Genomic DNA, 27,281 nt, shown 5'->3' with positions numbered 1-27,281 from the left:
CTTCCCCTTTATGCAGTGATACCGCTAGATTTACACTATTAAGTTTAAGGGATAGGATGGTTTTGATAGAACATCTACTGTACTTTCATATTTCCCCCAATTCCTACGTGAGCAGGGATCTAAGAAATTAAACCCGTTTGCATCGATGCTACACTCTTTATTTAAAGATATTGTCCAACATCTGGTAGAATGTCAGAGCATATAAGTACATATTCAGGATGTGTATTTTATGCAGTCCAGTCCAGGGCTATAACAATCGTTGCCATCTCAGATGCAAAACAAGGCTTTTTTTTTAATTAGTCTGTATTAGTACCGGTAGATGGCAGTAATATACAGTGTAATTGGGCGCAAAAAAAAAAAAAAATAACACGTCACATTCGACGTCGGACGCAATTTCCTGTCGACGTTTTGAGCGCGTATTTTGAAAAGTGCTAGCTTTATTAACTTAGTTTCCGGCGTTTATGCCGCGTAAAAATTTCTTTGTCGATTTAATACCAGTTATCCTTGTAAACTTGGGGGAAAAAAAACAAAACTACGAAACATCTTATTATGTTTAGTGACGGCAGTTTAGTGCTTGAGCGTTCGTTTATTCTAATGAGTTCAAGGCCGTACTTTTTATGATTCACATTACAATGGCGGATTTTCTGAAGGTGGATTGTTTTGTACTTTTATTCTAAGCAGGAGGAATAATGCAATTTCCATTCTGAAGATAAGCATTGAAGAAAATCAAAGGAATATGTTCAGTTAAGCGTATTATTTAAGAGTGGCGACATATTTGTTAAACTTGTTGAAAAATGTCTAATAGGAAAAAAAGGCCGGCATGTTTCAGTGCGAAAACTGAAAATGGCAAAGTACGAGGTACGTATTCCAACTTAGTCTGAACTCCTCTCGGCTGGATCCAGATGGCTATTGCGATTTATTAAATAAAATAAACAACAATGTAAGGCTTTAGTCACAAGCCCTATTGTTAATGTTCGCCACGTGATTTATTTGTCCGTTTATTTATTTAGGACTGATTATTTTAATTACCGATCACAGTAGCCTTAAGTGAACTGTAAGGGAATAACCGACAAGGCAAATTTATGGCTGAGTCGCACCACATCGGTGTTTTCTACAAATAACAAGAAAAAAGAAACCTAAGCCCCACCCCCACTCATGAGTTTTCAACAAATCCTATTATGATTAATCCCGGTTTAAAAAATATAACTTCTATTCTAATTGTTTCTCGGTCTTAAAATGCGCCGGCCGCTTGTAAATGTGTAATAAATGTGAAGGTAGAATCCGTTTTATTTAGCCGTATAAAATTGGTGTAGAAACTGAGTTGATTATTGAAATCTGACAAATTCGTGGAACAAGTTTTGTTCGGTATTGTGACCAATTTTGTTCCCATTAATTTATAAAGTAAAACCGTTAAGCAATTTACATTCTGTACTGGGAGGTATTTCAGTCGGTTATGTTTTGCATATTTTTAAACTGTTTATAGGATATAAATTGCAACGTCTTAATGCAGTTTAGGAATTTTATATAAAAATGAAAACTGTTATTATATATAGTTGAAAAGTTTATTCGACGCCATTTGATACATTACAGCTGTTAAGTATTTTTGTTTTACAGCTGGTGTACAGGCTAGTGAAGTGACTTGCTCAAGGCTTCATGCTGAGTCACTGAACTGACCATCTTAAAAAGTCTAGTGCCCTGGACACTACATTGTGCAGTCAGCCTGTACTATTGTTGCAGCCAGCTGTGTTTATTGATTAATATATCTGTTTTTGTACTTGTGTATTTCATCTTGACGTTCACTTTGATCTGTTCCATGGTTTGGCATTAGTATGTCTGCTTCATGTTTTTTTCATTTTGAATCAAGCAATCCTTTGGTTCTGTCTAACAAATTCACCTACCACAATATTACAAAAGGACTAAAATAAGATTGAGCTGTAAAATTAAGTCTCTAGTTGTACTTGGTAAAATATCCACATTAGATTAAACAGAAAACTGATGTACCACACACATTAGAAAGAGAGAGTACTCTATTTGCCCTAAGTGGGGAAGGCAGCTTTTCTAGATGCTCAAAAACTATTATAACAAAAAAAAAAAAAAAAGCCCACCAGCTCCTCAAATAAACTGAGAATTTGAAAAACAAACAAAAGTTCCCATTTGTCAAAAGGCGAGGGCAGTCACAGTGGGTCATCATTAAGGTGTATTGCTTTAGATATAAAGGAGCCCCAGTAATATTTCTGGACACACTTCTGTTGAACAGTTCCTTGGTTAAAAGGTTTACCTCATTCAAATATTGTTTTTGTCGCTCCTAGAAGTTCTTTTGGTGAGGCCAATCAGCAATAAAAAAGTTTCTAGAAACTGAGTATTTACTTAATTGCCTGACACCTTTATCCACCGCGATTTACCATGTTTGAGATACAACTGGTTAAATTTTTTTTGTTCCATCAGTTGGAGTACAGACATTTGAAGTGACTTGCTCATGGTTACGCAGTGTCAGCAACATAATTTGAATCCACCTCCTCTGGGTCTGAAGCCCAAAGCCTTATCCATTATACCACACTGCCTGCAATCTCAACATGTTGACTTTTAAGCCAGCTATCAGTTTTCATTTGTATTACATATTTCAAAACCTGCTATGTGAGAACATGTTTATTAAATTTGGTTAGTAAAAAGTAACTGATACATAAGTTTAACACTATTTGCCTTCATATTTTCACCAGTGCTATTATGGAATAGAAAACCTGGATGAAGAGTGAGTCTAGAGTCCTAAATGGCTACATAGTTATCATAACGTGTACAATTTGAGCCAAAGTGGTTTTGCCAGGATGAGGTAGACTAACAAATATTGACAGTATTATTGTTATTATTTATTAATCACTCTCGCATACATTCATTTTAACCAAATTTGCTCTTTCCAAAGTTGAGTATTCTCTATTAGAAATTACAGTAGTGTTGTAGCAAATAGTGGAACATTATATTTGACATTCAAATCTGATTGGTAACTAATCTGTACTGTGAAAACTCATCAAGAGATCTATCTGCATGTGTAACACATTTGTCAATTATATTATGCCAGGAAATCTTAGTACAAAGAATATAGTTCTGATAAGCCTGAATATGCATGATGATGTTCCTTAAAGAACACAGTTTGGATTCTATGTAACATTTTTACAATGTTGTTGCAATTGAAGTTTTTTTTCATGCATACAGGATGCAATGAAGTTTCTTCTTGCAGGACTACCCCCAAATTCTGACAGTAATACGATACACATTGAGCATCCCTAATCCAAAATGCTCCAAAATCCAAAACTGAAGCTGGTCTTGTTTAGTTACAATGATAGTGTAGGAGTCAGTGAAAGGCTGAAAGAAATGGCAACTATTTTTGTGAAAATATGATTCATAAAATATGCATTTGAAGTAACGATGTGTCACATTCCATCAAAAGGAGGTGAAAAGGTCTGCCTTTAAGAGATTTGACAAAAAAGAGCCACAATAGATGAAGAGTTCGGTACTCAAAGCACTCGAATCAGCAAATGTGTCTAACAACACAAGCATAGCACCCACTGTCTGAGTGCACATCTAAATGAATATCTAAAGGAAGGCAACATTACTGTCTAATTGAAATGTAAAAATACCATGCCAGAGTAAAGCTGCAGCATTTTAACACATAGTATATACATAGACCTCAATGCTTATCTGTTTAGTTAAAATGACGGAAAAGATACACTGGAAAACACATAGAGTCAAGTAGCTGCAGTGGTCTTCTGGTTGTTGCTCTCTTCACAATGTACAAATTAATAATTAAGTTTGTTACTTTACGGTGCCGAGAATAAATAAGTTATTTTAACTTTTTATTTTCTGACAGTGTCGTGTATTTTGCTCAGTTCGTGTAGCTCTCTCTGAAACTACATATGTAAAAATGTTGTTGATTGACTCCCTAACTTATCAAAAAAAATTTAAATACACTGTCCCATTTAGCTAAAAAGCTGAAATTTGGCAGGATAGTATTTGTAGAGCAATTTTTTAGGGATACCACACACACACACACACACAAAAGAAACTTAAATATTCAAAAATCTGCAAAATGCTTTGACAGATTTGATTGAAATTTGGTGATATTGTAGAAATAAATAAAATTTGCATTTCTGTGTGTTTTATTTTTTTTTTTTTTAATTTGTTGATATTTGTCATTAATAAGTCACAATTGAACTGAATAGAGCACAGTTTTTTTCTACAGCTGATGGAGATGGTGTTTTTCAGAATGTGATAGGAGAACAGGATGGTGCTTTTAAGTGAGAAAGTATTTAGCAACTTTTTTTTTTTTTTATACACATTTATTCAAACCCAATGTACATTGTAACAATACTCCTTTTGGGCGTTGATGCTAATGGAGAGTTGAGATTTTTATCTTTGAATGAATCCACTTTAAATCTCCTTTGTAACATTACTGAATACCGCTTTAATACGGAGTTGTGCTGCAATATTTCATACCAATACCACCAAGGATTATATGAAGCATGTTCAACCATAAGCAGAACAAAATATTGTATACAGAAAAGTACTTAATTAGTTGGATTGTACTTATGATACATCCGATTAACCAATGGTACTAAAACCTGAGGGACACTGACTTAGAAAATGTCCTGGTTGAAGTAGGGTAACACAGCTAGTACTGTAAATATATAAACAACTTAATTTGTCACTATAAGTCATTTATCATAAGAAAATAATTCTTTTTATAGTGTTATTTTTTATAAGGTAAACGCTTTGTGTGCATTATATTTAAACATTTGTTTATTGTCATAATTTTCCTTTTGAATAATTAGACGTCTACTTTCCCTGTTTAATAGTATAAAAAAATATTGCTTGGTAACGATTTCATTTGTTGATGCACAGTGAATGAACAAAAATTGTGAGATTTGGAAACTAAGTAAATCTGCAGCAGTATATGGATGTCTTCCTGTAATCGAATAAATTGCTGTTATATTTGTATTTATATTTGGCTTTTTTATTAACTATATTGACATTCTAGTTTAACATATGTTCTGCTATCATAGTTTCTCTTTTTTACATACAGTAAAGGTTCTGTAATTCCTTCATTAGGCAATTATTGTGGAGCTTATTGTACTCATAGCAATTATGTTTTATGCAAAAACTGTTAAGATGTTTTTAAGCTATGTTTTATTGGGTAACAAAGTAACTTGTATAAATTAAAGTGGGGGTTAACTTGGCATTTTGTGCTATTTCATTGGATTAGTAAATTTTGAATAAAGACCAATAATAAATTTTACTGGATGTTTTATTTTACTAAAATTTTTTCATTCTCTTGCTTGCAGATAATAGTCTTCCTCTGAAAGTCAAATCTGAAAGAAATTCTTTGCCTGAAAAGATGTCCATGGATGTGGACGTAAGTTCATACATTACATTAGTTTACATTCCAGTCCTTGTGGTATACATGCAGCTTGAGCCACTTTTCCTAATTGGATGAGCCTAGTAGACTCATACTGGTAGGAAGAGTGTCCTTGGACTGACCATTATATACCTACATTCCAGACATTTTCTGCTGTCACCTTTACAAGAGATTTTTCACACATTTCTGGAAATGTGAATTGCAGAGAGCGTTAATTATCTTTTAGTGACATCTATGGGGAGGCAGCCAGGGAATGTGGTCAAACAGTGGTTGGTGTCCATCATTTTAGTAACCTCAGCACATTGATCCCAGTTTTAAAGAAAGTCTTTTAATTTAAAGACTTTCAACACTGGGAGTGTTCCAAAGTAAAATCTGGTGTTTCATGGTTGGGGATGCTTGGGGTGGCAAATGCGCCTTTATAGAACCTTTGGTATAGATAGACAATGGGGACGACCATGTCATGAATTCTGGTTAGTAGCCAAATGCCTAGCATTGAAATTTTCTCCACAGTGCTGTATTTGTAAACTTGTTCTCAGTAATAAGTACAGTCTGGCAACTGGGTAAAGCTTACATAGTTAAAGTGTGTGTGTTTTTATGTGCATCTAGTTGGTGTACCTTTGTAACCTCATTCTGAATGAGAAGTGCTGTTCACAGTATCGGGGAAATTTTTTGTGTTTTTTATAATTAAGCATTATTTGTTATAGATTTCTTTGTAATAACATTGTTTTTGTCCACTGTATCCAAGATGGCTTCCTTCGCTCTGTTATAATAATGACGATAATAATACATTTTATTTATGTTGCACCTTTCCCATGCTCAAGGTGCTTAAGCAAAATAATTAAAATAGTTTCTTCATAAAACAATAAACATAGGATATACAAAAGCATTACACAGATGAAAGAATAAACCAGAGTATAATGATAAATTCAATACTAAAAGAAATGCGTGAGCAAATCACATAATTTGTTATAAAACACACACAAATTATCCTAAACGTCTGGACAGAGGTAAACTGAAAGAAGGGGCAGAGTGTTAGGTTAAGGAAAAATCCTTCCAGAACAGATGAGTTTTAAGATGTTTTTTAAAAGAATAAATGGAGTCGGCTAAAAATTTTGGGAGGTCATTTCAAGATCTGGGTGCTTTACAGCTGAAGGCCCTGTAACCCACAGAGTGCAGGTTAGTGTGTGGGCACAACAAGATTTCCAGAATTGGAGGACCTTAATGAGCATAACAGTGGAGAAGATCACTGATGTAGTTTGTTTTAATGCTTATTAGGTTATTAATAGAATTTTATACTTGATCCTGTAAAACACAGGGAGCCAGTGAAGGTGTGGCAGGATGGGTGTGATGTGCTCGCTGTTGCTGGTTAGTGTAAAGACTCTTGCAGCAGAGTTTTGAATTAAGTGGAGATGTGATATTAGATTTGAAGGGACACCTGCCAGTAGGGAGTTACATAATTAATGTGGGGTGTGATAGAAGCATGGACAAGTTTCTCGGCATTAGAAAAGGAGAGGAAAGAGTGAACACAGGATATGTTACGGAGGTGGAAGTAAAAGTTTCTTAATGTGGTTTATGTGGGTGGAGTAAGAAAGGGAGGAATCAGAAATGACATCAAGATTCCTTGCATTAGAAGAAGGTTTAATGAGATCACCTTCAAGAGTGACTGAAAAGGAGCTCACTATGTTAAGTTGTACTTTAGTGCCGATTTGCAGGAGTTCAGTTTTGTTGCAGTTTAATTTTAAAGAGTCCTGCTCCTCCTTCCAGGTTTTAATTTTACTGAGGCAAGTTGTGAGCTGAGAAAGCTCTGGTGAAGTTTCACTAACAAGACTATATATAGACTAATAAACTCTTGCTTTTCAGTCAGATAGAACTTAAACCACTGGAGGGTAGTGCCAGAATGTTCTCGTCTGACAGTGTCACATACTGCACTGAAATATAACAGAATTGATATGCTGGTTTGTCCAGAGTCTGCAGCCTTAAGCAAGTCATTGGTTACCTGAAAGCAGTGCAGGTTCACAGCATTCCATCAGATTATTAGTTGAATAAAGCACATGCACTGAATCAATTACAGGAGTGATTTCAGCTGTAATTTAAAGAACAATTTTACCCATACCAGAGCGCAGAGATGAGAATATGGTTTGAAAAATCAGTGAAGTACTGTATATTATGATTTTTATTGTTTTCTCTTTATTAAATGATACATTACTGGTGAGAGAGCTGTATTAGACACTGATTTGGTTCATTCACACTAGCTGAATAACACAAAGTCACAACTGGTAGCTGCATGGAAAAATGAACATTAAATTCATAATAACATTTACTTGTTTTCAGAATTTTGTTGGGATAATGCTCTTTCAGCAAATTGCTGAAGTCTGCAGTAGAAAGATTAGAAAAGACTAATTTTTATAATCCTGTTATTCCTTGTATTAGGCTTCTATTTATTACACAGTAAAAATTGTTGATGATTTTACATAGAGATAGTTGTGTAAGAACTAATCATTAAAACATTTGCTCTCAAAGACAATGTTAGTCTTTACCATGGCATGGAATTTAATTGGGCCACGTGGTATTTTTCAGACTTCGGCTATTTTACCAACTCCCTGTCTGAAGAGGACCATAACTGTAAGGAAAATAGTACCTAAGAAAATACAACAGCAGGTATGTGTCATATTGCAAATTATTTTTGATATAACGCTTTGTATAAGCTCTTAATTTGCATCAATTGTATTATACAGTGGAACCTCTAGATACGAGTTTAATTCGTTCCAGCACTGAGCTTGTATAGCGAATTTCTTGTATCTAGAACAAACTTCCCCATTGAAAATAATGGAAATCCAGTTAATCCGTTCTGCACCCCAAATATATTAACATAAAAATCAATTTTCCTAACAAATAACACTGATAAATTATATATACTGTAGTCTACCTTTAATAAATAACACTGGTAAATAATATAACTGATTATTAAAAGAATCAAAACAGGTGTCCAAAGTGCAGTAGAGCATTCAATAAATCTTTAAATAAATAATCCTTAAAACAGTTGTGAAGTGGAGGTTTAAAATACACAAGAATAACAATCCTTTAACACGAGGTTAAAACGTCAAAAGGATGGCGTCTTTAAAAAACAGATGACAATCCCCGGTGCTTCTTCTCTGTTAGCGTCTCACCTGCGGGCTCTGCAACAGGCGAGACACTCTTAATGCAGCAGACCTTCTCTACACCGTCCTGCTTCAGCTGTTTGGCTCGCCTGTTCAGCTACACGCGAGCCTGCACTCACTCGCCTGCCTGCACACTCTCTCTCTCTCTCTCTCTCTCTCTCTCTCTCTCTCTCTCTCTCCTTTTACTTTTTCTCCCCCTTAACCGGCTCGCGCTTCTCTATATATGCGGGGAGGACATGGCAGCTGCAGCCCATCAGCCACAGGAACAATCATGGATGTGGGCAGTTTCCCACCTGTGCACTTAAGTGAGAAACGCAGACACCACAGATCGCGGCTCGCAACTGCTACCACGCCCCCTTGCTAAGCCGCGAGCTATACCCACAGCCTGGCTCGTTACGCGAGCCAATGCTCGTATTTAGATCTGAATTTTTCGCTCATACTTTCCTCGTGTTTTGAATTTCTCGTATACAGAGGTGATCGTATCTCGAGGTTCCACTGTATAACAAAATTACACATACATTTTCTTTCTTTAATAGTAACCTGCACCAAATATTTGTTTTTTGATGTGTGTTTTGTTGCTTTTTTAGAGGTGAAATTCTGAAGATGTCTTTCATGTAACAGAATCTTGTTTTAGTATATTCTATATAGGGAGCATAACCATATTGTTAACTGAGGCAGGCTTGTACAGTTTCATCTACTTCACTAACATTTGAGTTCACTGCCTGGTATTTGACATACTTTACTGAGCAATGTATAATTTATCACTGACATGATCTGTTCAACTGTTTCACTTTTAAGTAGTCTTTCTTTAGAAAATAAGCCTTCACTATAATGAAGTCTGTGATATTTTGGAAATTTCAAAAGCCATAAGATTTGTAATTATATTTTGATGATAAAGCTTGAAGGTTTTCTTATTGTGTTAAGTAAAATACGTTTAGTTATTTACTATTAACATCCTTAAATGGAAAATCTTTAAGAACATTCTTCTTTGAGTGTTATGAATGGTACATTCATAAATCAAGTAATGCCTATATAAAACATTTTTTCTTTTGCTTGCAAGTCAGAGATTTTACCAAAGTAAACCTGAAAATTGTACCACTCTTCCACAAAACAGTCTGAGTCAACAATTGAATCTTGACCTCTTAATTAGGCTTTGTTTTTTCCTGGCAAAGAATAGAAATCAGTTTTAAAATATTTGATTTGTCTATTGATTCTAGTTTGGCTCTATATTTTCAAGTCCATTAATCCATTTCCATAACTTGCTTATCAAGGGTAGGGTTGCGGGGCAGCTGGTGCCTATCTCAGCAAGGCAGGAACAATCCCTTGACATGATACTTTGAGTTTAGTCTTATTTTTTTAAGGAATTTGTACCTATTTGTATCATTTAGTAAAGCACATTAACTGTAAGAATGAAGCAACTGTGGGTTAACTTGTGATTAGAGCTGTTTATAATTATTTTCAGCTCAGCTAAAACGGCAAAGAAGAAACAGAACTTAGACCTATGTATACAGCCAAAACAAAAAGTTAATAAAGCTCCCTGTTCGTTGTTTGAATCCTGTCCGATGCCTTTTATTAAATTGCTGAATAAAAAAGTTGAATTTATACATCTATTGTCCACATGTCTCCAAAATGACAGTCACAAAGGCTCTCAGTGATTTTGTCTGTTATAATTCATTCAATGCCAAGGTATAATAGGCACAGCATCTCAGAGGGAATTGCTCCCCTGTGTCTACAGTGGTGTGAAAAACTATTTGCCCCCTTCCTGATTTCTTATTCTTTTGCATGTTTGTCACACAAAATGTTTCTGATCATCAAACACATTTAACCATTAGTCAAATATAACACAAGTACACACAAAATGCAGTTTGTAAATGGTGGTTTGTATTATTTAGGGAGAAAAAAAAATCCAAACCTACATGGCCCTGTGTGAAAAAGTAATTGCCCCCTGAACCTAATAACTGGTTGGGCCACCCTTAGCAGCAATAACTGCAATCAAGCGTTTGCGATAACTTGCAATGAGTCTGTTACAGCGCTCTGGAGGAATTTTGGCCCACTCATCTTTGCAAAATTGTTGTAATTCAGCTTTATTTGAGGGTTTTCTAGCATGAACCGCCTTTTTAAGGTCATGCCATAGCATCTCAATTGGATTCAGGTCAGGACTTTGACTAGGCCACTCCAAAGTCTTCATTTTGTTTTTCTTCAGCCATTCAGAGGTGGATTTGCTGGTGTGTTTTGGGTCATTGTCCTGTTGCAGCACCCTAGATCGCTTCAGCTTGAGTTGACGAACAGATGGCCGGACATTCTCCTTCAGGATTTTTTGGTAGACAGTAGAATTCATGGTTCCATCTATCACAGCAAGCCTTCCAGGTCCTGAAGCAGCAAAACAACCCCAGACCATCACACTACCACCACCATATTTTACTGTTGGTATGATGTTCTTTTTCTGAAATGCTGTGTTCCTTTTACGCCAGATGTAACGGGACATTTGCCTTCCAAAAAGTTCAACTTTTGACTCATCAGTCCACAAGGTATTTTCCCAAAAGTCTTGGCAATCATTGAGATGTTTCTTAGCAAAATTGAGACGAGCCCTAATGTTCTTTTTGCTTAACAGTGGTTTGCGTCTTGGAAATCTGCCATGCAGGCCGTTTTTGCCCAGTCTCTTTCTTATGGTGGAGTCGTGAACACTGACCTTAATTGAGGCAAGTGAGGCCTGCAGTTCTTTAGACGTTGTCCTGGGGTCTTTTGTGACCTCTCGGATGAGTCGTCTCTGCGCTCTTGGGGTAATTGTGGTCTGCCGGCCACTCCTGGGAAGGTTCACTACTGTTCCATGTTTTTTGCCATTTGTGGATAATGGCTCTCACTGTGGTTCGCTGGAGTCCCAAAGCTTTAGAAATGGCTTTATAACCTTTACCAGACTGATAGATCTCAATTACTTCTGTTCTCATTTGTTCCTGAATTTCTTTGGATCTTGGCATGATGTCTAGCTTTTGAGGTGCTTTTGGTCTACTTCTCTGTGTCAGGCAGCTCCTATTTAAGTGATTTCTTGATTGAAACAGGTGTGGCAGTAATCAGGCCTGGGTGTGGCTACGGAAATTGAACTCAGGTGTGATACACCACAGTTAGGTTATTTTTTAACAAGGGGCAATTACTTTTTCACACAGGGCCATGTAGGTTTGGATTTTTTTTTCTCCCTAAATAATAAACACCATCATTTAAAAACTGCATTTTGTGTTTACTTGTGTTATATTTGACTAATGGTTAAATGTGTTTGATGATCAGAAACATTTTGTGTGACAAACATGCAAAAGAATAAGAAATCAGGAAGGGGGCAAATAGTTTTTCACACCACTGTATGTCCTTGATCAAGTATCTTCAATAAAGACCTCTTCTGTCTGCAACATTTGACGTCTATGGTCAGTCAGGATTTATTTTAACATCACTGAAATGGGGCGGACATACACACTACTCAATTTTACAAAACAAATTCCCCTAATCTGCATGTATTTGAACAGTGAAAGGAAACCAGAGGACCCAGAAGAAACCCATGTAGACAGTGGTGGAGAACATGAAAACTCCATGCAAGGAGCACCTGGTACATGAACCCAAGGTTCCTTATTGCAAGACTGCTTGCTGCTTATTTTCAGGTCTTCAGCCAAAATCCAATATTAGGTCAAGGGCACCTGATTAAACAAATAGCACTTGGTTTTGAATTTCATAAGTTTAAAAACAAAACAAAAACCTGTGTGAAAAGGTTATTGCACCCTAGTTAAATTAGACTAGGTAACAGAATCATTTGAGTCATCTGATTGGGCACAGTCAATTTTGATTAAAGTCCATCTGACTTGGCAGTATTTGCAAGTTGTGCCTTTGTTAATATGCATCTTTTCTGCTGTTTATCGAGCAGTTAGTATTTTGATTCCAGCGACAGGGATAGAACAAGATATTGAAATCTATACTGTTACACAAAGAAATTACTTTCCGTTTACCCATTTACTAACTAAGCAGCATAAAAAAAAATAATGAACTTGGGCTGAACTGTTGTAATTGTTTAAACATAAGTACAATTGCTTTAAGGTGCTCAGTAAGTCTTACTTTTCTCTAGTTATACATTTTTTCTCAAGCTTAAGTTCCCTTTGAAACTGGAATAGTTTAATGTTTCTTAAGCTGATGGCAATTTTTTTTCTACTCTTTAAATATAAGGCTTATGTTTTAGCAGGTTACTGATAATCCTTCTACACCAAGGCGAAGTCCTAGGGTAAGTAAGATTCCAGTCTCTGCTAAAATATATGTATTTTTACTGTAACACCCACTAAATATGAAGAATACATTTTTCGTGGAAATAGATTGTAACATATTTCAATTATGAGTGCATAACCATTTTCTTTTTTCATTCTATTTTAAAACTCTGAATAGATTGCTTCTTTGCCTGAAATCAACAAGGAAAATCTAAAACCTGCCTCAGAAAATTCACTGGACAACATAAAGACATCTGTTCTGTCAGAAAGTAAACAAATTCTCTCCCCTTCAAAAGCAGACATTTTTCCAATTAACTTAATTACTGAACCTGAACCAGCAACAGAACCTGCTTCTTGTCAAGATCCTCAGAACTTAGTGTGGTCAAAGAAGGCTCGCCGATCTTACAGCAGACTAAGTAACCAGTCATTAAGTGAGACATCTGCATTGAATAGAAGCGATGACTCATCTATTGCTTCATCCAGAAAAGACCGCTCTTCATTGTATGGATTCAACAATCTTTTGTCTCCAACAAAAAATTCTGATGTTCCCATTACTAACTTGCAAAATAATTCTGTTGTGCCACACCAGAATCTTCTGATCAGTGGCTTTTCTGAGGTGGATGTAGACCTACAAATTCCTGGAGTAGTAGTGGTCAAAGAGAAGAAAAAGAAAAAGAAGAAAGTACAGAAAATCAAGGTAAGAAAAGAGAACTATAAACAACTGATAGAAATATTTAATTACTTCATATATATGAATGACCAGTATGCATTTCAAAATGAAGTCTTCAGAATGAATAGTTGGAGGAGCTGTTTAATATTTCGGGTGTTTAATAATATTTTTCCTAAAATAGCTTAATTGGGAGATTAACAAGATATTAAATTTTGGGTGAAATTAAATAATTAAAAAAAAACAAAAAAACAATGGAGTTCAATCAGTGTCCAAAAAGATGTATTTTCATAAATAGGTTGATCTAGCTGCTGCACTTTTATTCTGAGAAACCCAAAACATCCACCACATATTTTATTTCACAACTGAGCATTGATACATTGTTTATTTTTTGGCTTAAAGTTTTTTTTTTTGTTTTTTTTTGCACCATGCCAAGGTCAGACTTGTTGCCATTGTAATAGGTGGAGCACTAGCACAGGGGGAATGGTGTAGAAAAGTGATTTGTAATTTTAAACTGTGGAGCAGAGGAGTAAACCAAAGAAAAAAATGTATGTTTATCCCAAACATTATGGAGGGCACTGTTGTATAAACACTGTTTTTTATTATTGTTTAATCTATCCACAAACACTCAATAGATAAACCAAACTTCTTTGGATCTTCTAAAAATTGCATATGGCCAATTTGACTTGTTAAATTTTGCTGGCAATATTTTACCTCCTGAACCAGGGTGTAACTTGCATATTCAGCATCATGTAATAAGGAAATTTTAAATGAAATCCTGTTGTCTGTAGTATTACTAGAAAAAGGCACACATTTCATAAGTAAAGTATAACCTTCAAATACATTTTTTACACATTTTGAATAATGGGTGAATATTTTCATCCTTTCCTGTTTTTTTTAGCTGGATAGAATGAAAACAAATTTCTGCTTATAACAAAAATCCAATTGGTGTAAATTGGCTTGTTTCTGCTGTCATCTTTATGGGATTAACTAATTCAGTGTTTCAATTACATATCAAACATATGAAATCTATTTGCATTTTTGGTTGGAGATTTTTACAAAGTTACAAATTGTGTATCATTCATGTTGTACTTGACAACTTAATCCATATAGTGTTACTGTCTGTGACAGTACTCCATTGTCCTCTAATATTTTGACAGTTCAAGGATTCAAGTATAATCAAAAATCAAGCAAAAAGTGTATTCTGATGTCATTTGTTACCTTAACCTGCAGCAAGTTTAAGCATATACAGTGATCCCTCGCTATATCGCGCTTCGCCTTTCGCGGTTTCACTCTATCGCTGATTTTATATGTAAGCATATTTAAATATATATCGCGGATTTTTTGCTGGTTCGTGGATTTCTGAGGACAATGGGTCTTTTAATTTCTGGTACATGCTTCCTCAGTTGGTTTGCCCAGTTGATTTCATAGAAGGGACGCTATTGGCAGATGGCTGAGAAGCTACCCAACTTACTTTCTCTCTCTCTTGCGCTGACTTTCTCTGATCCTAATGTAGGGGGTGTGAGCAGGGGGGCTGTTCGCACACCTAGACGATACGGACGCTCGTCTAAAAATGCTGAAAGATTATCTTCACGTTGTTACCTTCTGTGTGCAGCTGCTTCATGAAGCGGCATGCTGCACGGTGCTTCGCATACTTAAAAGCTCAAAGGGCACGTATTGATTTTTGACTTTGTTTTTCTCTGTCTCTCTCTCTCTCCCTGCTCCTGACGGAGGGGGTGTGAGCTGCCGCCTTCAACAGCTTTGTACCGGCGGTGCTTCACATACTTAAAAGCCAAACAGCCCTATTGATTTGTTTGCTTTCCTCTCTCTCCTGATACGCACTCCTTTGAAGAGGAAGATATGTTTGCATTCTTTTAATTGTGAGATGGAACTGTCATCTCTGTCTTGTCATGGAGCATAGTTTAAACTTTTGAAAAAGAGACAAATGTTTGTTTGCAGTGTTTGAATAACGTTCCTGTCTCTCTACAACCTCCTGTGTTTCTGCGCAAATCTGTGACCCAAGCATGACAATATTAAAATAACCATATAAACATATGGTTTCTACTTCGTGGATTTTCTTATTTCGCAGGTGGCTCTGGAATGCAACCCCTGCGATGGAGGAGGGATTACTGTACTTTGTTTTTGAGGTTGTCGTTTTTAGGAGTAAGATCACTGCACACACCTACTGTTATTTTCTGTTTATTTTTGATATTCCCTGATACGGACTATATGTCATCTTCCCTTTTTTGAACTACAGATGAAGTCACTACTTAAACTGTGTTGATAACAATAATAGCAGAAACAGATAAAAAAAATTTCCACAAATCTGTATATACTGCATTTCTGCAAGCTATCAATTACATGAAATATTGAACATTTGTTATAGCAACATCTCCGATCATATACTTAATAAGCAACATGGAAACCCTGGCGTAGTTCTTGTGAGCCTAAAGTAGGAGGATGTAATTTAACAACACATGTAGGAATAAACAGATTTTTGGCAGTTGAGGGACATTAATAATGCACTTCTAATAACCACCTATAAAACAATATATGAAGTTACACACGTGCAGACTCCATACAGACACTTGAGTAGGCTACCAATCAAACTGGAACTGATGCCATTGTGCAATAGTAGTAGTAGCAATACATTTTCTTTATATGGCACCTTTTGAATACTCAATGCACTTCACAAATAGTGAAAGGAATACAACAGAAGTAAAAGCAAAGATGACATTAACACACAATACAAAATAATATCAAACATTAATAAACATTTGAAAGACAAGGCTTTGAGTTAGATTAAGAAACAAGCAGGAAGAAAAGAAAGTGATGAACAAATAACACAATTTTTGTTCGCTTACTACAAATGTTGATGTTACAGTCACCCATGACAAAAAGAATAATGAACAATGAATAGGATAAGAGTGGATTTCATTATCACTTTTACAGCCATATGCTAGACGGACATCTACCAAACAATGGCTATTCATTTGCTAGACCTCTGCACAAAGTAAACACTCTGATAGAGATCCTGTTAAAAACTTTACAGTACAGCTTCTTTCTAAATATACTGCTCAAAAAAATTAAAGCAACACTTTTTAATCAGATTATAGCATCAAATCGGTGAAACTTCTGGGATATTGATCTGGTCAGTTAAGTAGCAGAGGGGGTTGTTAATCAGTTTCAGCTGCTTTGGTGTTAATGAATTTAAGAACAGGTGCACTAGATGGGTAACAATGAAACGGCCCCCCAAAACAGGAATGGTTTAACAGGTGGAGGCCACTGACATTTTTCCCTCCTCATCTTTTCTGACTGTTTTTTCACTAGTTTTGGATTCAACTATGGTCAGTGTCACTACTGGTAGCATGAGGCGATACCTGGACACTACAGAGGTTGCACAGGTAGCCCCAACTTCTCCAACATGGCACATCAATATGTGCCATTGCCAGAAGGTTTGCTGTGTCTCTCAGCACAGTCTCAAGGGCTTGGAGGAGATTCCTGGAGACAGTCAGTTACTCTAGGAGAGATGGACAGGGCCATCAGCAGGAGTGATATCTACTCCTTTGTGCAAGGAGGAACAGGATGAGCACTGCCGGAGCTCTACAAACTGACCTCCAGCAGGCCACTGGTGTGAATGTCTCTGACCAAACAATCAGAAACAGACTTCATGAGGGTGGCCTGAGGGTCTGACGTTCTGTAGTGGACCCTGTGGTCACTGTCCAGCACCGTGGAGCTCGATTAGCATTTGCCATAGAATACCAGAATTGGGAGGTCCGCCATTGGCGCCCTGTGCTTTTCACAGATGAGTGCAGGTTCACCCTGAGCACATGTGACAGACGTGAAAGGGTCTGGAGAAGCCATGGAGAACTTTATGCTGCCTATAACATCATTCAGCATGACCGGTTTGGTGGTGGGTCAGTGATGGTCTGGGGAGGCATATCCGTGGAGGGATGCACAGACCTCTACAGGCTAGACAATGGCACCTTGACTGCCATTAGGTATCGGGATGACATCCTTGTACCCATTGTCAGATCTTATGTTGGTGCAGTGAGTCCTGGATCCTTCCTGGTGCACAACAATGCCCGGCCTCATGTGGCGAGAGTATGAAGTCAGTTCCTGGAGGATGAAGGAACTGATACCTTTGACTGGCCTTCATGCTCGCCTGACCTAAATCCAATAGATCACCTCTGGAACATTGTTTCGGTCCATCCTCATAACCATCATAATTTTAGAATTAGAATTGAAGAAGCCAATACTGTCTTGGCCAGCTCTGACATTATGGCAGTATTGATGGGGAGGAAAACAGCTACACAGAAGCAAGAGGTTTCTATATTGTCGATACAAGTTAAAGATCAGGGAGGGAAGTGACTATTCAACAGTAGTCTTCATTTTAAAAAGAAACTGACTTGCCTTTCATCAATTTTTCTTTTCTGTATTCTGAACTCTGTTCAAAGTAATTTATTTATCATGCATTTGTTCAAATAGCTTAAATGTACTATATGGTGCTTTGCATTATTCCATTGATGTCAAACTCCAATTTATTTTGGACCAAAAATAACATTTTATATATCTGATGCAAGCCAAAACATATCAACAAACAACTCCTGCTACATTTTCTTTACAAACAAGATATTTTATTTATATTGCACATTTTCATACAAATGGTGTAGCTTTAAATGCTTTACAAGATAATGAAAAACGTTTTTATATATATATATATATATATATATATATATATATATATATATATATATATATATATATATATATATATATAAAATTAATAATAAGATTACTCAATACTAAGTAACAAAGAATAAAGTCAGAGGGGCTGGAGGGAAAAAAAAATCTGCAGTGGGTCCAAGAGACCGCCCAGTTAAAATGCACCTATTAGAAAACCATATTAAAATAATGGGTCTTTAGCTGTTTTTTAAAATGCTCCACTGTACAGTATTAGCCTGGCGATTTTTCTATCGGTAAACTATTCAAGATTTTAGCTGCATAACAGCAGAAGGCAGCCCCACCACTTCTTTTATGTTTATATCTTGGAATTATAAACAGACACTCATTTGAAGATCTAAGGTTACAATTTGGAATGTAAGGTGACAGGAATTCCAAAATATAAGAGAGCGAGATTATTTAAGGCTTTGTAAACCATAAGTAGTATTTTAAAGTCAATTCTGGATGGCACAGATAACCAATTTAATGACAGTAAAACTGGGGATATGTGCTCAGATTTTCTTTTCCTAGTTAAGATTCTGGTAGCTGCATTTTGCACTAATTGCAACCGATTGATGTCTTTCTTGGGTAGTCCTGAAAGAAGTGCGTTACAGTAATCTAGTCGACTAAACACAAAAGCATGAACTAATTTTTCAGCATCTTGCAAGGTTATAAGGAATCTAACTTTGCCATATTGTTTAAGTGAAAAAATGCTGTCCTAGTAATCAGATTAATGTGATTTAAAAATGAGGTCAGACTCAAACCAATTTAAGACTGAATGTTTGTTTAAGTGATTATTTAGCTATGTAATGACTCTTTTGTAGAATTTTACTTGGGAAAGGCAGGTTAGAAATGGGTCTAAAACTGCCAAAAACAGAAGAGTTGAGATTATTTTTCTTGAGCAGAGGTTTAACAACGGCAGTCTTAAGACAGTCTGGGAAGACCCCCATATCTAATGACGAGTTTACTATGTCAAGCACACTATCAATTAGCACATCAGATACTTCTTTGAAAAAGCTTGTTAGCATTGGGTCAAGGATGCAGGTGGAGGTTTTTAGTTGAGAAATTATTCAATATAGAATCTATCTATAGGGTAAATCTATCCTGGTGAAAGAATTTAATTTGCTTAAAATGAAGTACCAGAATATAAAAGGATCAGCGTTGGGGGGGATGTACAATATTATATCTAATATCATTAATTTTGTGTTTAAAAAGTATAGCAAAAGCCTTACAAGTTTCGCTGGTAGTTTTTTGGAGGCATTCCATTGAGTGACCTTGATCTAATAAAGATACACAGTTACCTCTCTGTTCATAACACATAATAATATACATATATTAAATATGTAATTCAGGAAATACTAAGGTTGTAAAGTGTGTGCTTCCCAATTCGGTGATCATACAGAACTCTAGCATTTGAGTATTTGGAGGATTTCTAACTGGAACATAAGTGATCCTAAAACCACTCTTAGCGGCAGTTCACTATGCAGAAAGAAAAATCTATGTACTCTGTGGGTATGTATCAAAATCTGCATCTAGACAGTGACAACGTAGGGGTGGAAGAGAAGATAAAGGACATACTTTGTAAAAAGGAAACTGCAGTAAAACAAGCTTACACTTGAAGAAAAGAAAGAAAGAAGGACATTTAGCTAAAAAGTGGGTCTGTAAAGCCTAGTTCATTGCACCTTGAGATTTGGAAGACCACCTGTAAAGGGTGCCCTGGCCAGCACATATCTTTGGGAGAGAGAGTGGTAGTCCAGAAACAGGTGGGAGTTTGTGGCTAATGTAAAGTACATCCATTTACACCAGCATTAGCTCGTGCATCATGAGTGAAGGCACCTGAACTTGTTTTTTAGATAGCCTGTTTTCATTCTAACTATTGGTTAGTGGTAGTGGTGTGCTATGCTCTGCATAAACACAACTACCACTAGAGAGGCATTTGAATGCCAAGTGTAAATATCAGTCATGGATGGAATCTAAATATGAAATGCTTACTAAATGCACTTTTTGTGAAACCTAATGGTCATCATGGGCTATGTGTAACATGTTTTGAATATTGATAACGTGGACTGTATTAACCCTTAACTACTCACACCATTTCTCATCTCATTAGCACTTGCACTGTGTACTTTATGCACCACTACTAAAATGGCTATGTATATGCATGCTGTGAGGTTTTAATATAAAATACTGCTATCATTTTAAATTGCATATGTTTTTAATTATATTTTAATATCATATTACTGAATAGTATGACACAGTCTAGGATTATCTGAAAATAAACCTGATCCACTTCTCCAGTGCTCATTCATCACCAGTCACACTTTCATCCACTGGCAGGATTTGCACATGTATCACATTTCACTTCAGTTGTTGAATATTCTTTGCAGACAAAGTCTTTGCAAGAAGAAAATCTCATTGTTGCCTTACATATGCAAGTACTCGCATGGTGTACCAAATGCACCATATGGTATTTGCAGCTGTGTTTCCACTCATAAAACTTGCAGGGGCACATGGGAGGGAAACCATTGTGACACTGTACTTGTAGTGAATCAAGCTGATGATAAATGGTGGATGCTGCCGGTAAGTTCAAGTATAAGGATGCTGGACAAAAATAAGAGATTGGTGTACAAGATACACCAGGGTAAGTAGCTATGGGTTTAAAAAAAAAAAAAAAAAAAAGTCCCAAGGGCCAAATTAGGCCAACAGCCATTGAGATTGACAACCTTGTCTGTCTCTGTTGATGTGCTACTATACAGTGCATCCGGAAAATATTCACAGCGCATCACTTTTTCCACTTTTTTTTTTTAAGTTACAGCTTTATTCCAAAATGGATTAAATTCATTTTTTTCCTCAGAATTCTACACACAACACCCCATAATGACAATGTGAAAAAAGTTTACTTGAGATTTTTACAAATTTATTAAAAATAAAAAAATTGAGAAAGCACATGTACATAAGTATTCACAGCCTTTGCCATTAAAGCTCAAAATTGAGCTCAGGTGCATCCTGTTTCCCCTGATCATCCTTGAGATGTTTCTGCAGCTTAATTGGAGTCCACCTGTGGTAAATTCAGTTGATTGGACATGATTTGGAAAGGCACACACCTGTCTATATAAGGTCCCACAGTTAACAGTTCATGTCAGAGCACAAACCAAGCATGAAGTCAAAGGCATTGTCTGTAGACCTCCAAGACAGGATTGTCTCGAGACACAAATCTGGGGAAGGTTACAGAAAAATTTCTGCTGCTTTGAAGGTCCCAATGAGCACAGTGGCCTCCATCATCCGTAAGTGGAAGAAGTTCGAAACCACCAGGACTCTTCCTAGAGCTGGCCGGCCATCTAAACTGAGCGATCGGGGGAGAAGGGCCTTAGTCAGGGAGTGTTTCCTTAAGAGGCATTAGCTCTCTGGAAATGTGTTCTTTTATATTGCGGCATTTTAATTAACCTGAATTATAAATTAAAATATTAAATTAAATTATTACCCTCCCCCAGCATGCAATGGCGGTTACAAGCTTACACGACAAGTTAGGATAATTCTAGCTCTTTATTGACCGTTTTACGTGGCATTACAAACGGGAAGCTTATGGCAGACATGTCAAACGTGGGTATTCTGACCTGCGTAGCCTGCCATTCTATCGTTGCCACGCTGAAAGGATTTTAGCCGGACAGCAGAAATAATCTTCTGCCCGTCCTCGGACGGAAGACATACTCTTCCGCCCGGAAGCTTCAAAGTGTTGGCTGTAGGTGTCCATCCTTAAATACAGGTTTGTCCATGTGCAGGCTCTTGGCTCCGATCCAAACAAGGACAGGACAGTACTCAACCCCACCTTTAAACATACAGGAATAGCACAATGCCCATATTCAGTTCCCATTCTCCCAAACAAGGAAAGGTTTCTGTGCTGACAGAAGACAGAAATATACACTAGTCTGCCTTTAGGCTGACTATTCAATTCTCCAGTTGTCTGTGGCTATCTAGTCCTGTGCTTGGCTTGGCAATTCTAAATGCTGCTGTGCCCCTGTGTACCTATACTTGGTCTGCCTGTATGAATGAATCCATAACAGTGGGCACAGAGAACAGTGACATTAAACTTAATAAAAACACATAGTATAACAGGGAGGTGACCAAGAACCCGATGGTCACTCTGTCAGAGCTCCAGAGGTCCTCTGTGGAGAGAGGAGATCCTTCCAGAAGGACAACCATCTCTGCAGCAATCTTCCAATCAGGCCTGTATGGTAGAGTGGCCAGACGGAAGCCACTCCTTAGTAAAAGGCACATGGCAGCCCGCCTGGAGTTTGCCAAAAGGCACCTGAAGGACTCTCAGACCATGAGAAAGAAAATTCTCTGGTCTGATGAGACAAAGATTGAACTCTTTGGTATGAATGCCAGGTGTCACGTTTGGAGGAAACCAGGCACCGCTCATCACCAGGCCAATACCATCCCTACAGTGAAGCATGGTGGTGGCAGCATCATGCTTTGGGGATGTTTTTCAGTGGCAGGGACTGGGAGACTAGTCAGGATAAAGGGAAAGATGACTGTAGCAATGTACAGAGACATCCTGGATGAAAACCTGCTCCAGAGTGCTCTTGACATCAGACTGGGGCGACTGTTCATCTTTCAGCAGGACAACGACCCTAAGCACACAGCCAAGATATCAAAGGAGTGGCTTCAGGACAACTCTGTGAATGTCCTTGAGTGGCCCAGCCAGAGCCCAGACTTGAATCCAACTGAACATCTCTGGAGAGATCTTAAAATGGCTGTGCATCGACGCTTCCCATCCAACCTGATAGAGCTTGAGAGGTGCTGCAAAGAGGAATGGGTGAAACTGGCCAAGGATAGGTGTGCCAAACTTGTGGCATCATATTCAAAAAGACTTGAGGCTGTAATTGCTGCCAAAGGTGCATCGACAAAGTATTGAGCAAAGGCTGTGAATACTTATGTACATGTGATTTCTCAGTTTTTTTATTTTTAATAAATTTGCAAAAACCTCAAGTAAACTTTTTTCACGTTGTCATTATGGGGTGTTGTGTGTAGAATTCTGAGGAAAAAAATTAATTTAATCCATTTTGGAATAAGGCTGTAACATAACAAAATGTGGAAAAAGTGATGTGCTGTGAATACTTTCCAGATGCACTGTATATTTTGAATTGCAACAAGTGAATACTATCTCAATTATAGTTCTCTTTCTATTGTCATTATTTCTTATTTTGTTCAGATTAAATTACAAAATATGTAATTACAATGGATGTGAGTAGGCCTTGTTTTGTTTGTTTTTGTATTTCGAGAAAAATAACTTGATAAAGCTACTTAAAGAAAGTTTCTAAAAAGCTAAAAGTAGTCATTTGAAATTAGTTAAATTATGACGTGGTTTACCCATATTGTAAAAGATTCAGACTTCCAGATTATTAACAGTTACGACGGTTTACACAGATTGTAATGGTAATCCTCTTCAAGTGCAATGATGTGGCTTGGAACTTGGGTGCAGTATACCGACACTTCTACATTTTTTTCTGTTGGGAGCACTGGCAATGTTTGAAGTCACCTTGTACACGCCTATATTCAGTACTGGCAGAATTTTTACTGTTCAGAATAGGGTCACTTTTTCTTTCAGTACTCTATGCCAGCAGTTCTCACATCCTCTCAGTACTGTAATGCCACACGTGTTAACCAGCAGTTATCTCCTTAGAAGTGTAGTGAGAGAGACATCCTAAACAACCCATGCCCCCTTTTACTATACCTGAAATCTTTTGATCTAAAAGTTTATATATGTATGAAGGGGGCCCCCACCCCACTCTTAGCTGAAGAAAAAGAAACCCATGGAAAGAAAAAAAGCCCCCCTTCACACACATACACACACACTTCAGCCGCTGACCACTATTACAGACCTCCACTTGGAATTTAAGAAAATGTATACATGTCCCAGGTGTATGACTTTTGGAAGTTTATTTGCCTTTATTACTGACTGTTTTTGGTGGCTAGTATGTTGAATTTGATTTGTTACTATGAGTGTGTGTTGGGTGGTGGGGAATAGTGGGGTTAGGGCACCCGAGGGGCTGATGCCCAGGGTCACCACAGAGTCCTTTTCTGGTCCTGGTAACAATTATATTATTTTAGAAAGACAAAACAAATTTAGATACAACTTTAAATTTACTGCTGTATATGGCTTATATTTTACTATTCGCAGTGACTATAAATGCTTTTAACTTAATACATCTCTCTATTACAAAAAAAAATCTTGGGAGGGAGATGAGACATGATCTTTTTGGAAGACACTTTGACGTCCCGTGAGACAAAAGGACAGCTGCTGTACAGGCTTTTAAATGATTGACACGCAGCTCACCAGCAGCTGATCTGACTGGATCTCTTTAGCATACGTTCAGCCCCCCCTTCACAACACGAGCATCGTTATACATCCCGCGGGAAAGAGATTTAACCACGCCTAGGCCGGAAATAAAGGACAAAGAGTAGATGACAAAGTAGAACATCATAAAGAATTTAAAAATGTTGGCGCGGTACACATGCACAACCGATTGGAATTTTCATACTTCCATTATCTCTAAAGTCTCAAAAAAAGGATAGTAAAGAACACATTAGCGCTAACAAACAGAAATTATTACTCCGTGAAATAACAGAACAGCGAAAAGAGATTGAATATGTTGTTCGGATTTCAACTTTAAGTCGGAGACTTGTAGATCGTCTAATTCGTGTTGCCATTGAGAATTAAGATTCCAAAAACGCTGGTGCGGTATGAAGTCCTGTGAGACGGAGACTTTTAACATGAGATTCTTTCAAGTCACGCCCTACTTCCAACTATTTTCAAACAAGACCACGGTCACCTAACCTCAGTCGTGTGAATGCTTTTGTCAGGCACACTTCCTGCACTCTCAGCTCTTATAAATTTTATCAGGACAATAATTTTATAAGTTCTAGATGACACGTCGACGACAAAACGAAGAAGAAAGAGCATGGAAAAACATTCAAGAAAGTTGTTTTAGTAGAGAGAAAGAAATGATATTCACTCACAGGCAGTTATACGTTGCGTTGTCACGATGCAAGTCCAACACTGAATCAAAATTCAATGCAATCTTGAAGAAAAGTTAATTCCAAATATTGTTTTTACTAAAGTTTTAAAGTAAAAGTGAAAATAATGCATATGTAACAATTCCCATGAAAATAACAATCTGTTTGTTATATCCGGTACACCAAACCCGGGGGTGGGCGAGCGAAGTCCCCTACTTTGAATAAAAAAGAGGAATTAGTGCATTCTGATGAATAACTGTTAATAGATTACTCAAAACATTTAAAACCGAATATAACTCTTATTTTTAATTAAGGCAGAGATGTATATATAATTCATGCATTTAATATTTTAAATCTTGTTTTACATAGTCATTTAAAAATTCTCTGAATATTTTGTGGATAAGTAAGCGTTGAAGTTTAAACAAAAACATTGCTGAGTATACACACATTTGGGATGAGTTCCAAGCAAAAGAGTTGTAATAAAGATTAAAGTTTGAGCTTCAGTTTTGAATGGTACAGCTACATTATGGACAATGTAAAAATGTAACAATCTGACCAGAAATGTGAACTGCTGCTAATTGTAAAGATTTTTTTTCCCTCACAGCTCTCTGAATTGGATGATTTGGCAGCTCAGATGAATGCAGAGTTTGAGGCTGCAGAAAAGTTTGATCTCTGCATAGAGTAAGAAGCAAGCATTGCAGTGTTTAATGAGGAGATTATTATGGACAAATGTGGAAACTGTTATGGCAGAAAACTAGACTTGATGCTTCACTCAATACATTCTGAAACAGCTGTTTGTTATGTATAATTAGTGAATTTGTTTATGTTGATGCAAATTTAAACTAAGAATACTGACAAATTATTTGTATCAAATTTACAGAGCTGGATATATTGCATTACCCATCGGGTGCTGACCATATAAATATTTTATATTCTAATTAAGCTTTCTGGGTCTCACTTAATTAAATGTTTAAGTTCACTGAAAGGCATGGAAAATTATGTTTTGTTTCTTTTGTTCATTAATTATAAAAGTCAGTTTTTATAGTTGGTTTAAAATAAAACTATAGTTATACATAGTATTATAATTTAGCTTTTTTCATAGACACGTCAGAGGAGGAGGGCTGGAAATTAAGAAAATAGTAGCATAGAATATTTGTTCCTTGGAGCTAAAATTTGTTATAATGAATGTTATTGTCATGAAACTGGAACCTCCTAATCAACAGGTTCTTAATTTAGAGTGTTTCTCACGGTTTGCAGATTAATATAATTTATGGAAGTGTGTTTCGTAAACATACTAAAAAGGTCATTATGGTATAATGAAAGATTTTATAATGTCCCTTTTCTTAATCAGTAGTACACATTTGCTGTGTTGTATAACTTATGTTAGAAATAAAATCAAGACTGATTTCTTTTTTTAGGTAGCTTATTAGCAAAGTCAAGTGTTTCTAGAAGAATGAGGTAATAATTTTGAAAAAATGAAGGGGAGCATGCAAGACTAGAGTATCTAAATCTCTGCTGAATTGTAGGTTTTGAAAAATGATAATTTTAGACTCCATTTTAAGAACTTATTAGTTTGCTTAATTGGTAAGTGGATTTCACATTTGCAATTTTTCAGACTGTTCTAAATATTCTGAAATGTATTTTTTAACATTGTAATTGTTTTGGAAGTGTTTCTTCATGTTACAAATTGAATAAATAGGCATCAAGTATAGAAGTAGTCTGAGAAGCGATATTTACCTATGACCATCAAACACACATCTATATTATTGTTTAATAAAAAAACTGTGTAGTTTTTAGAAAAAATAGCTGCTGTCAGAAGAAATTTCTTGTCCTTGTTTTTTTTCCTATAATTTTTCCCTTTAATCTATTACATGTGTATATTGAATACAGTAAGTGCATTTTTCATAAAATACTACCGTATGGAAGGGTTTTTATTTGTATTTTCTTTTAATACAAGTGCTTGTGTAAAGCTATTAATAACAATTTGAAATGGTCTATCCAACCTCTTTGTCCTGCTGTTATGCAATAAATGCACTGCGTTGAGTTGAGAATTTGTGTTTGTGTGTTTTTTCTAT

The 27,281-nt window shown here is 36.5% G+C and overlaps 1 protein-coding gene across 2 annotated transcripts; it reads left to right on the top strand.

The window, feature by feature from the left end:
• The first annotated feature begins 403 nt into the window (after window positions 1–403).
• cdca5 (cell division cycle associated 5) lies at window positions 404–25,922 on the top strand. Of its 2 annotated transcripts, none has more exons than XM_028804224.2 (6): window positions 404–858; window positions 5,334–5,404; window positions 7,985–8,065; window positions 12,782–12,820; window positions 12,979–13,497; window positions 25,811–25,922. In XM_028804224.2, exons 1-6 carry the CDS (start codon window positions 795–797, stop codon window positions 25,889–25,891), a joined length of 855 nt encoding a protein of 284 aa, XP_028660057.1. In that variant the 5' UTR covers window positions 404–794; the 3' UTR covers window positions 25,892–25,922. The 2 variants fall into 2 exon arrangements, with proteins under 2 accessions (XP_028660057.1, XP_028660047.1); XM_028804214.2 differs by having other exon boundaries at window positions 405–858; window positions 12,779–12,820.
• Window positions 25,923–27,281: the final 1,359 nt, after the last annotated feature.

This window comes from Erpetoichthys calabaricus, chromosome 1 (genome assembly GCF_900747795.2).
Source record: "Erpetoichthys calabaricus chromosome 1, fErpCal1.3, whole genome shotgun sequence".
NCBI classification, from domain to species: Eukaryota; Metazoa; Chordata; class Cladistia; order Polypteriformes; family Polypteridae; genus Erpetoichthys; species Erpetoichthys calabaricus.
The sequence above is the reverse complement of the archived record's forward strand: the minus strand, read 5'-3'. Positions and strand labels throughout refer to the sequence as shown.

Bases quoted from the DNA above. Each gene is read 5' to 3' on its own strand.
- cdca5 (XM_028804214.2), top strand. From the start codon at position 795: ATGTCTAATAGGAAAAAAAGGCCGGCATGTTTCAGTGCGAAAACTGAA. The intron at 5,405-7,984 runs GTAAGTTCATAC...GGTATTTTTCAG, and splicing joins AGATGTCCATGGATGTGGAC to ACTTCGGCTATTTTACCAAC. The intron at 12,821-12,978 runs GTAAGTAAGATT...AACTCTGAATAG, and splicing joins CACCAAGGCGAAGTCCTAGG to ATTGCTTCTTTGCCTGAAAT.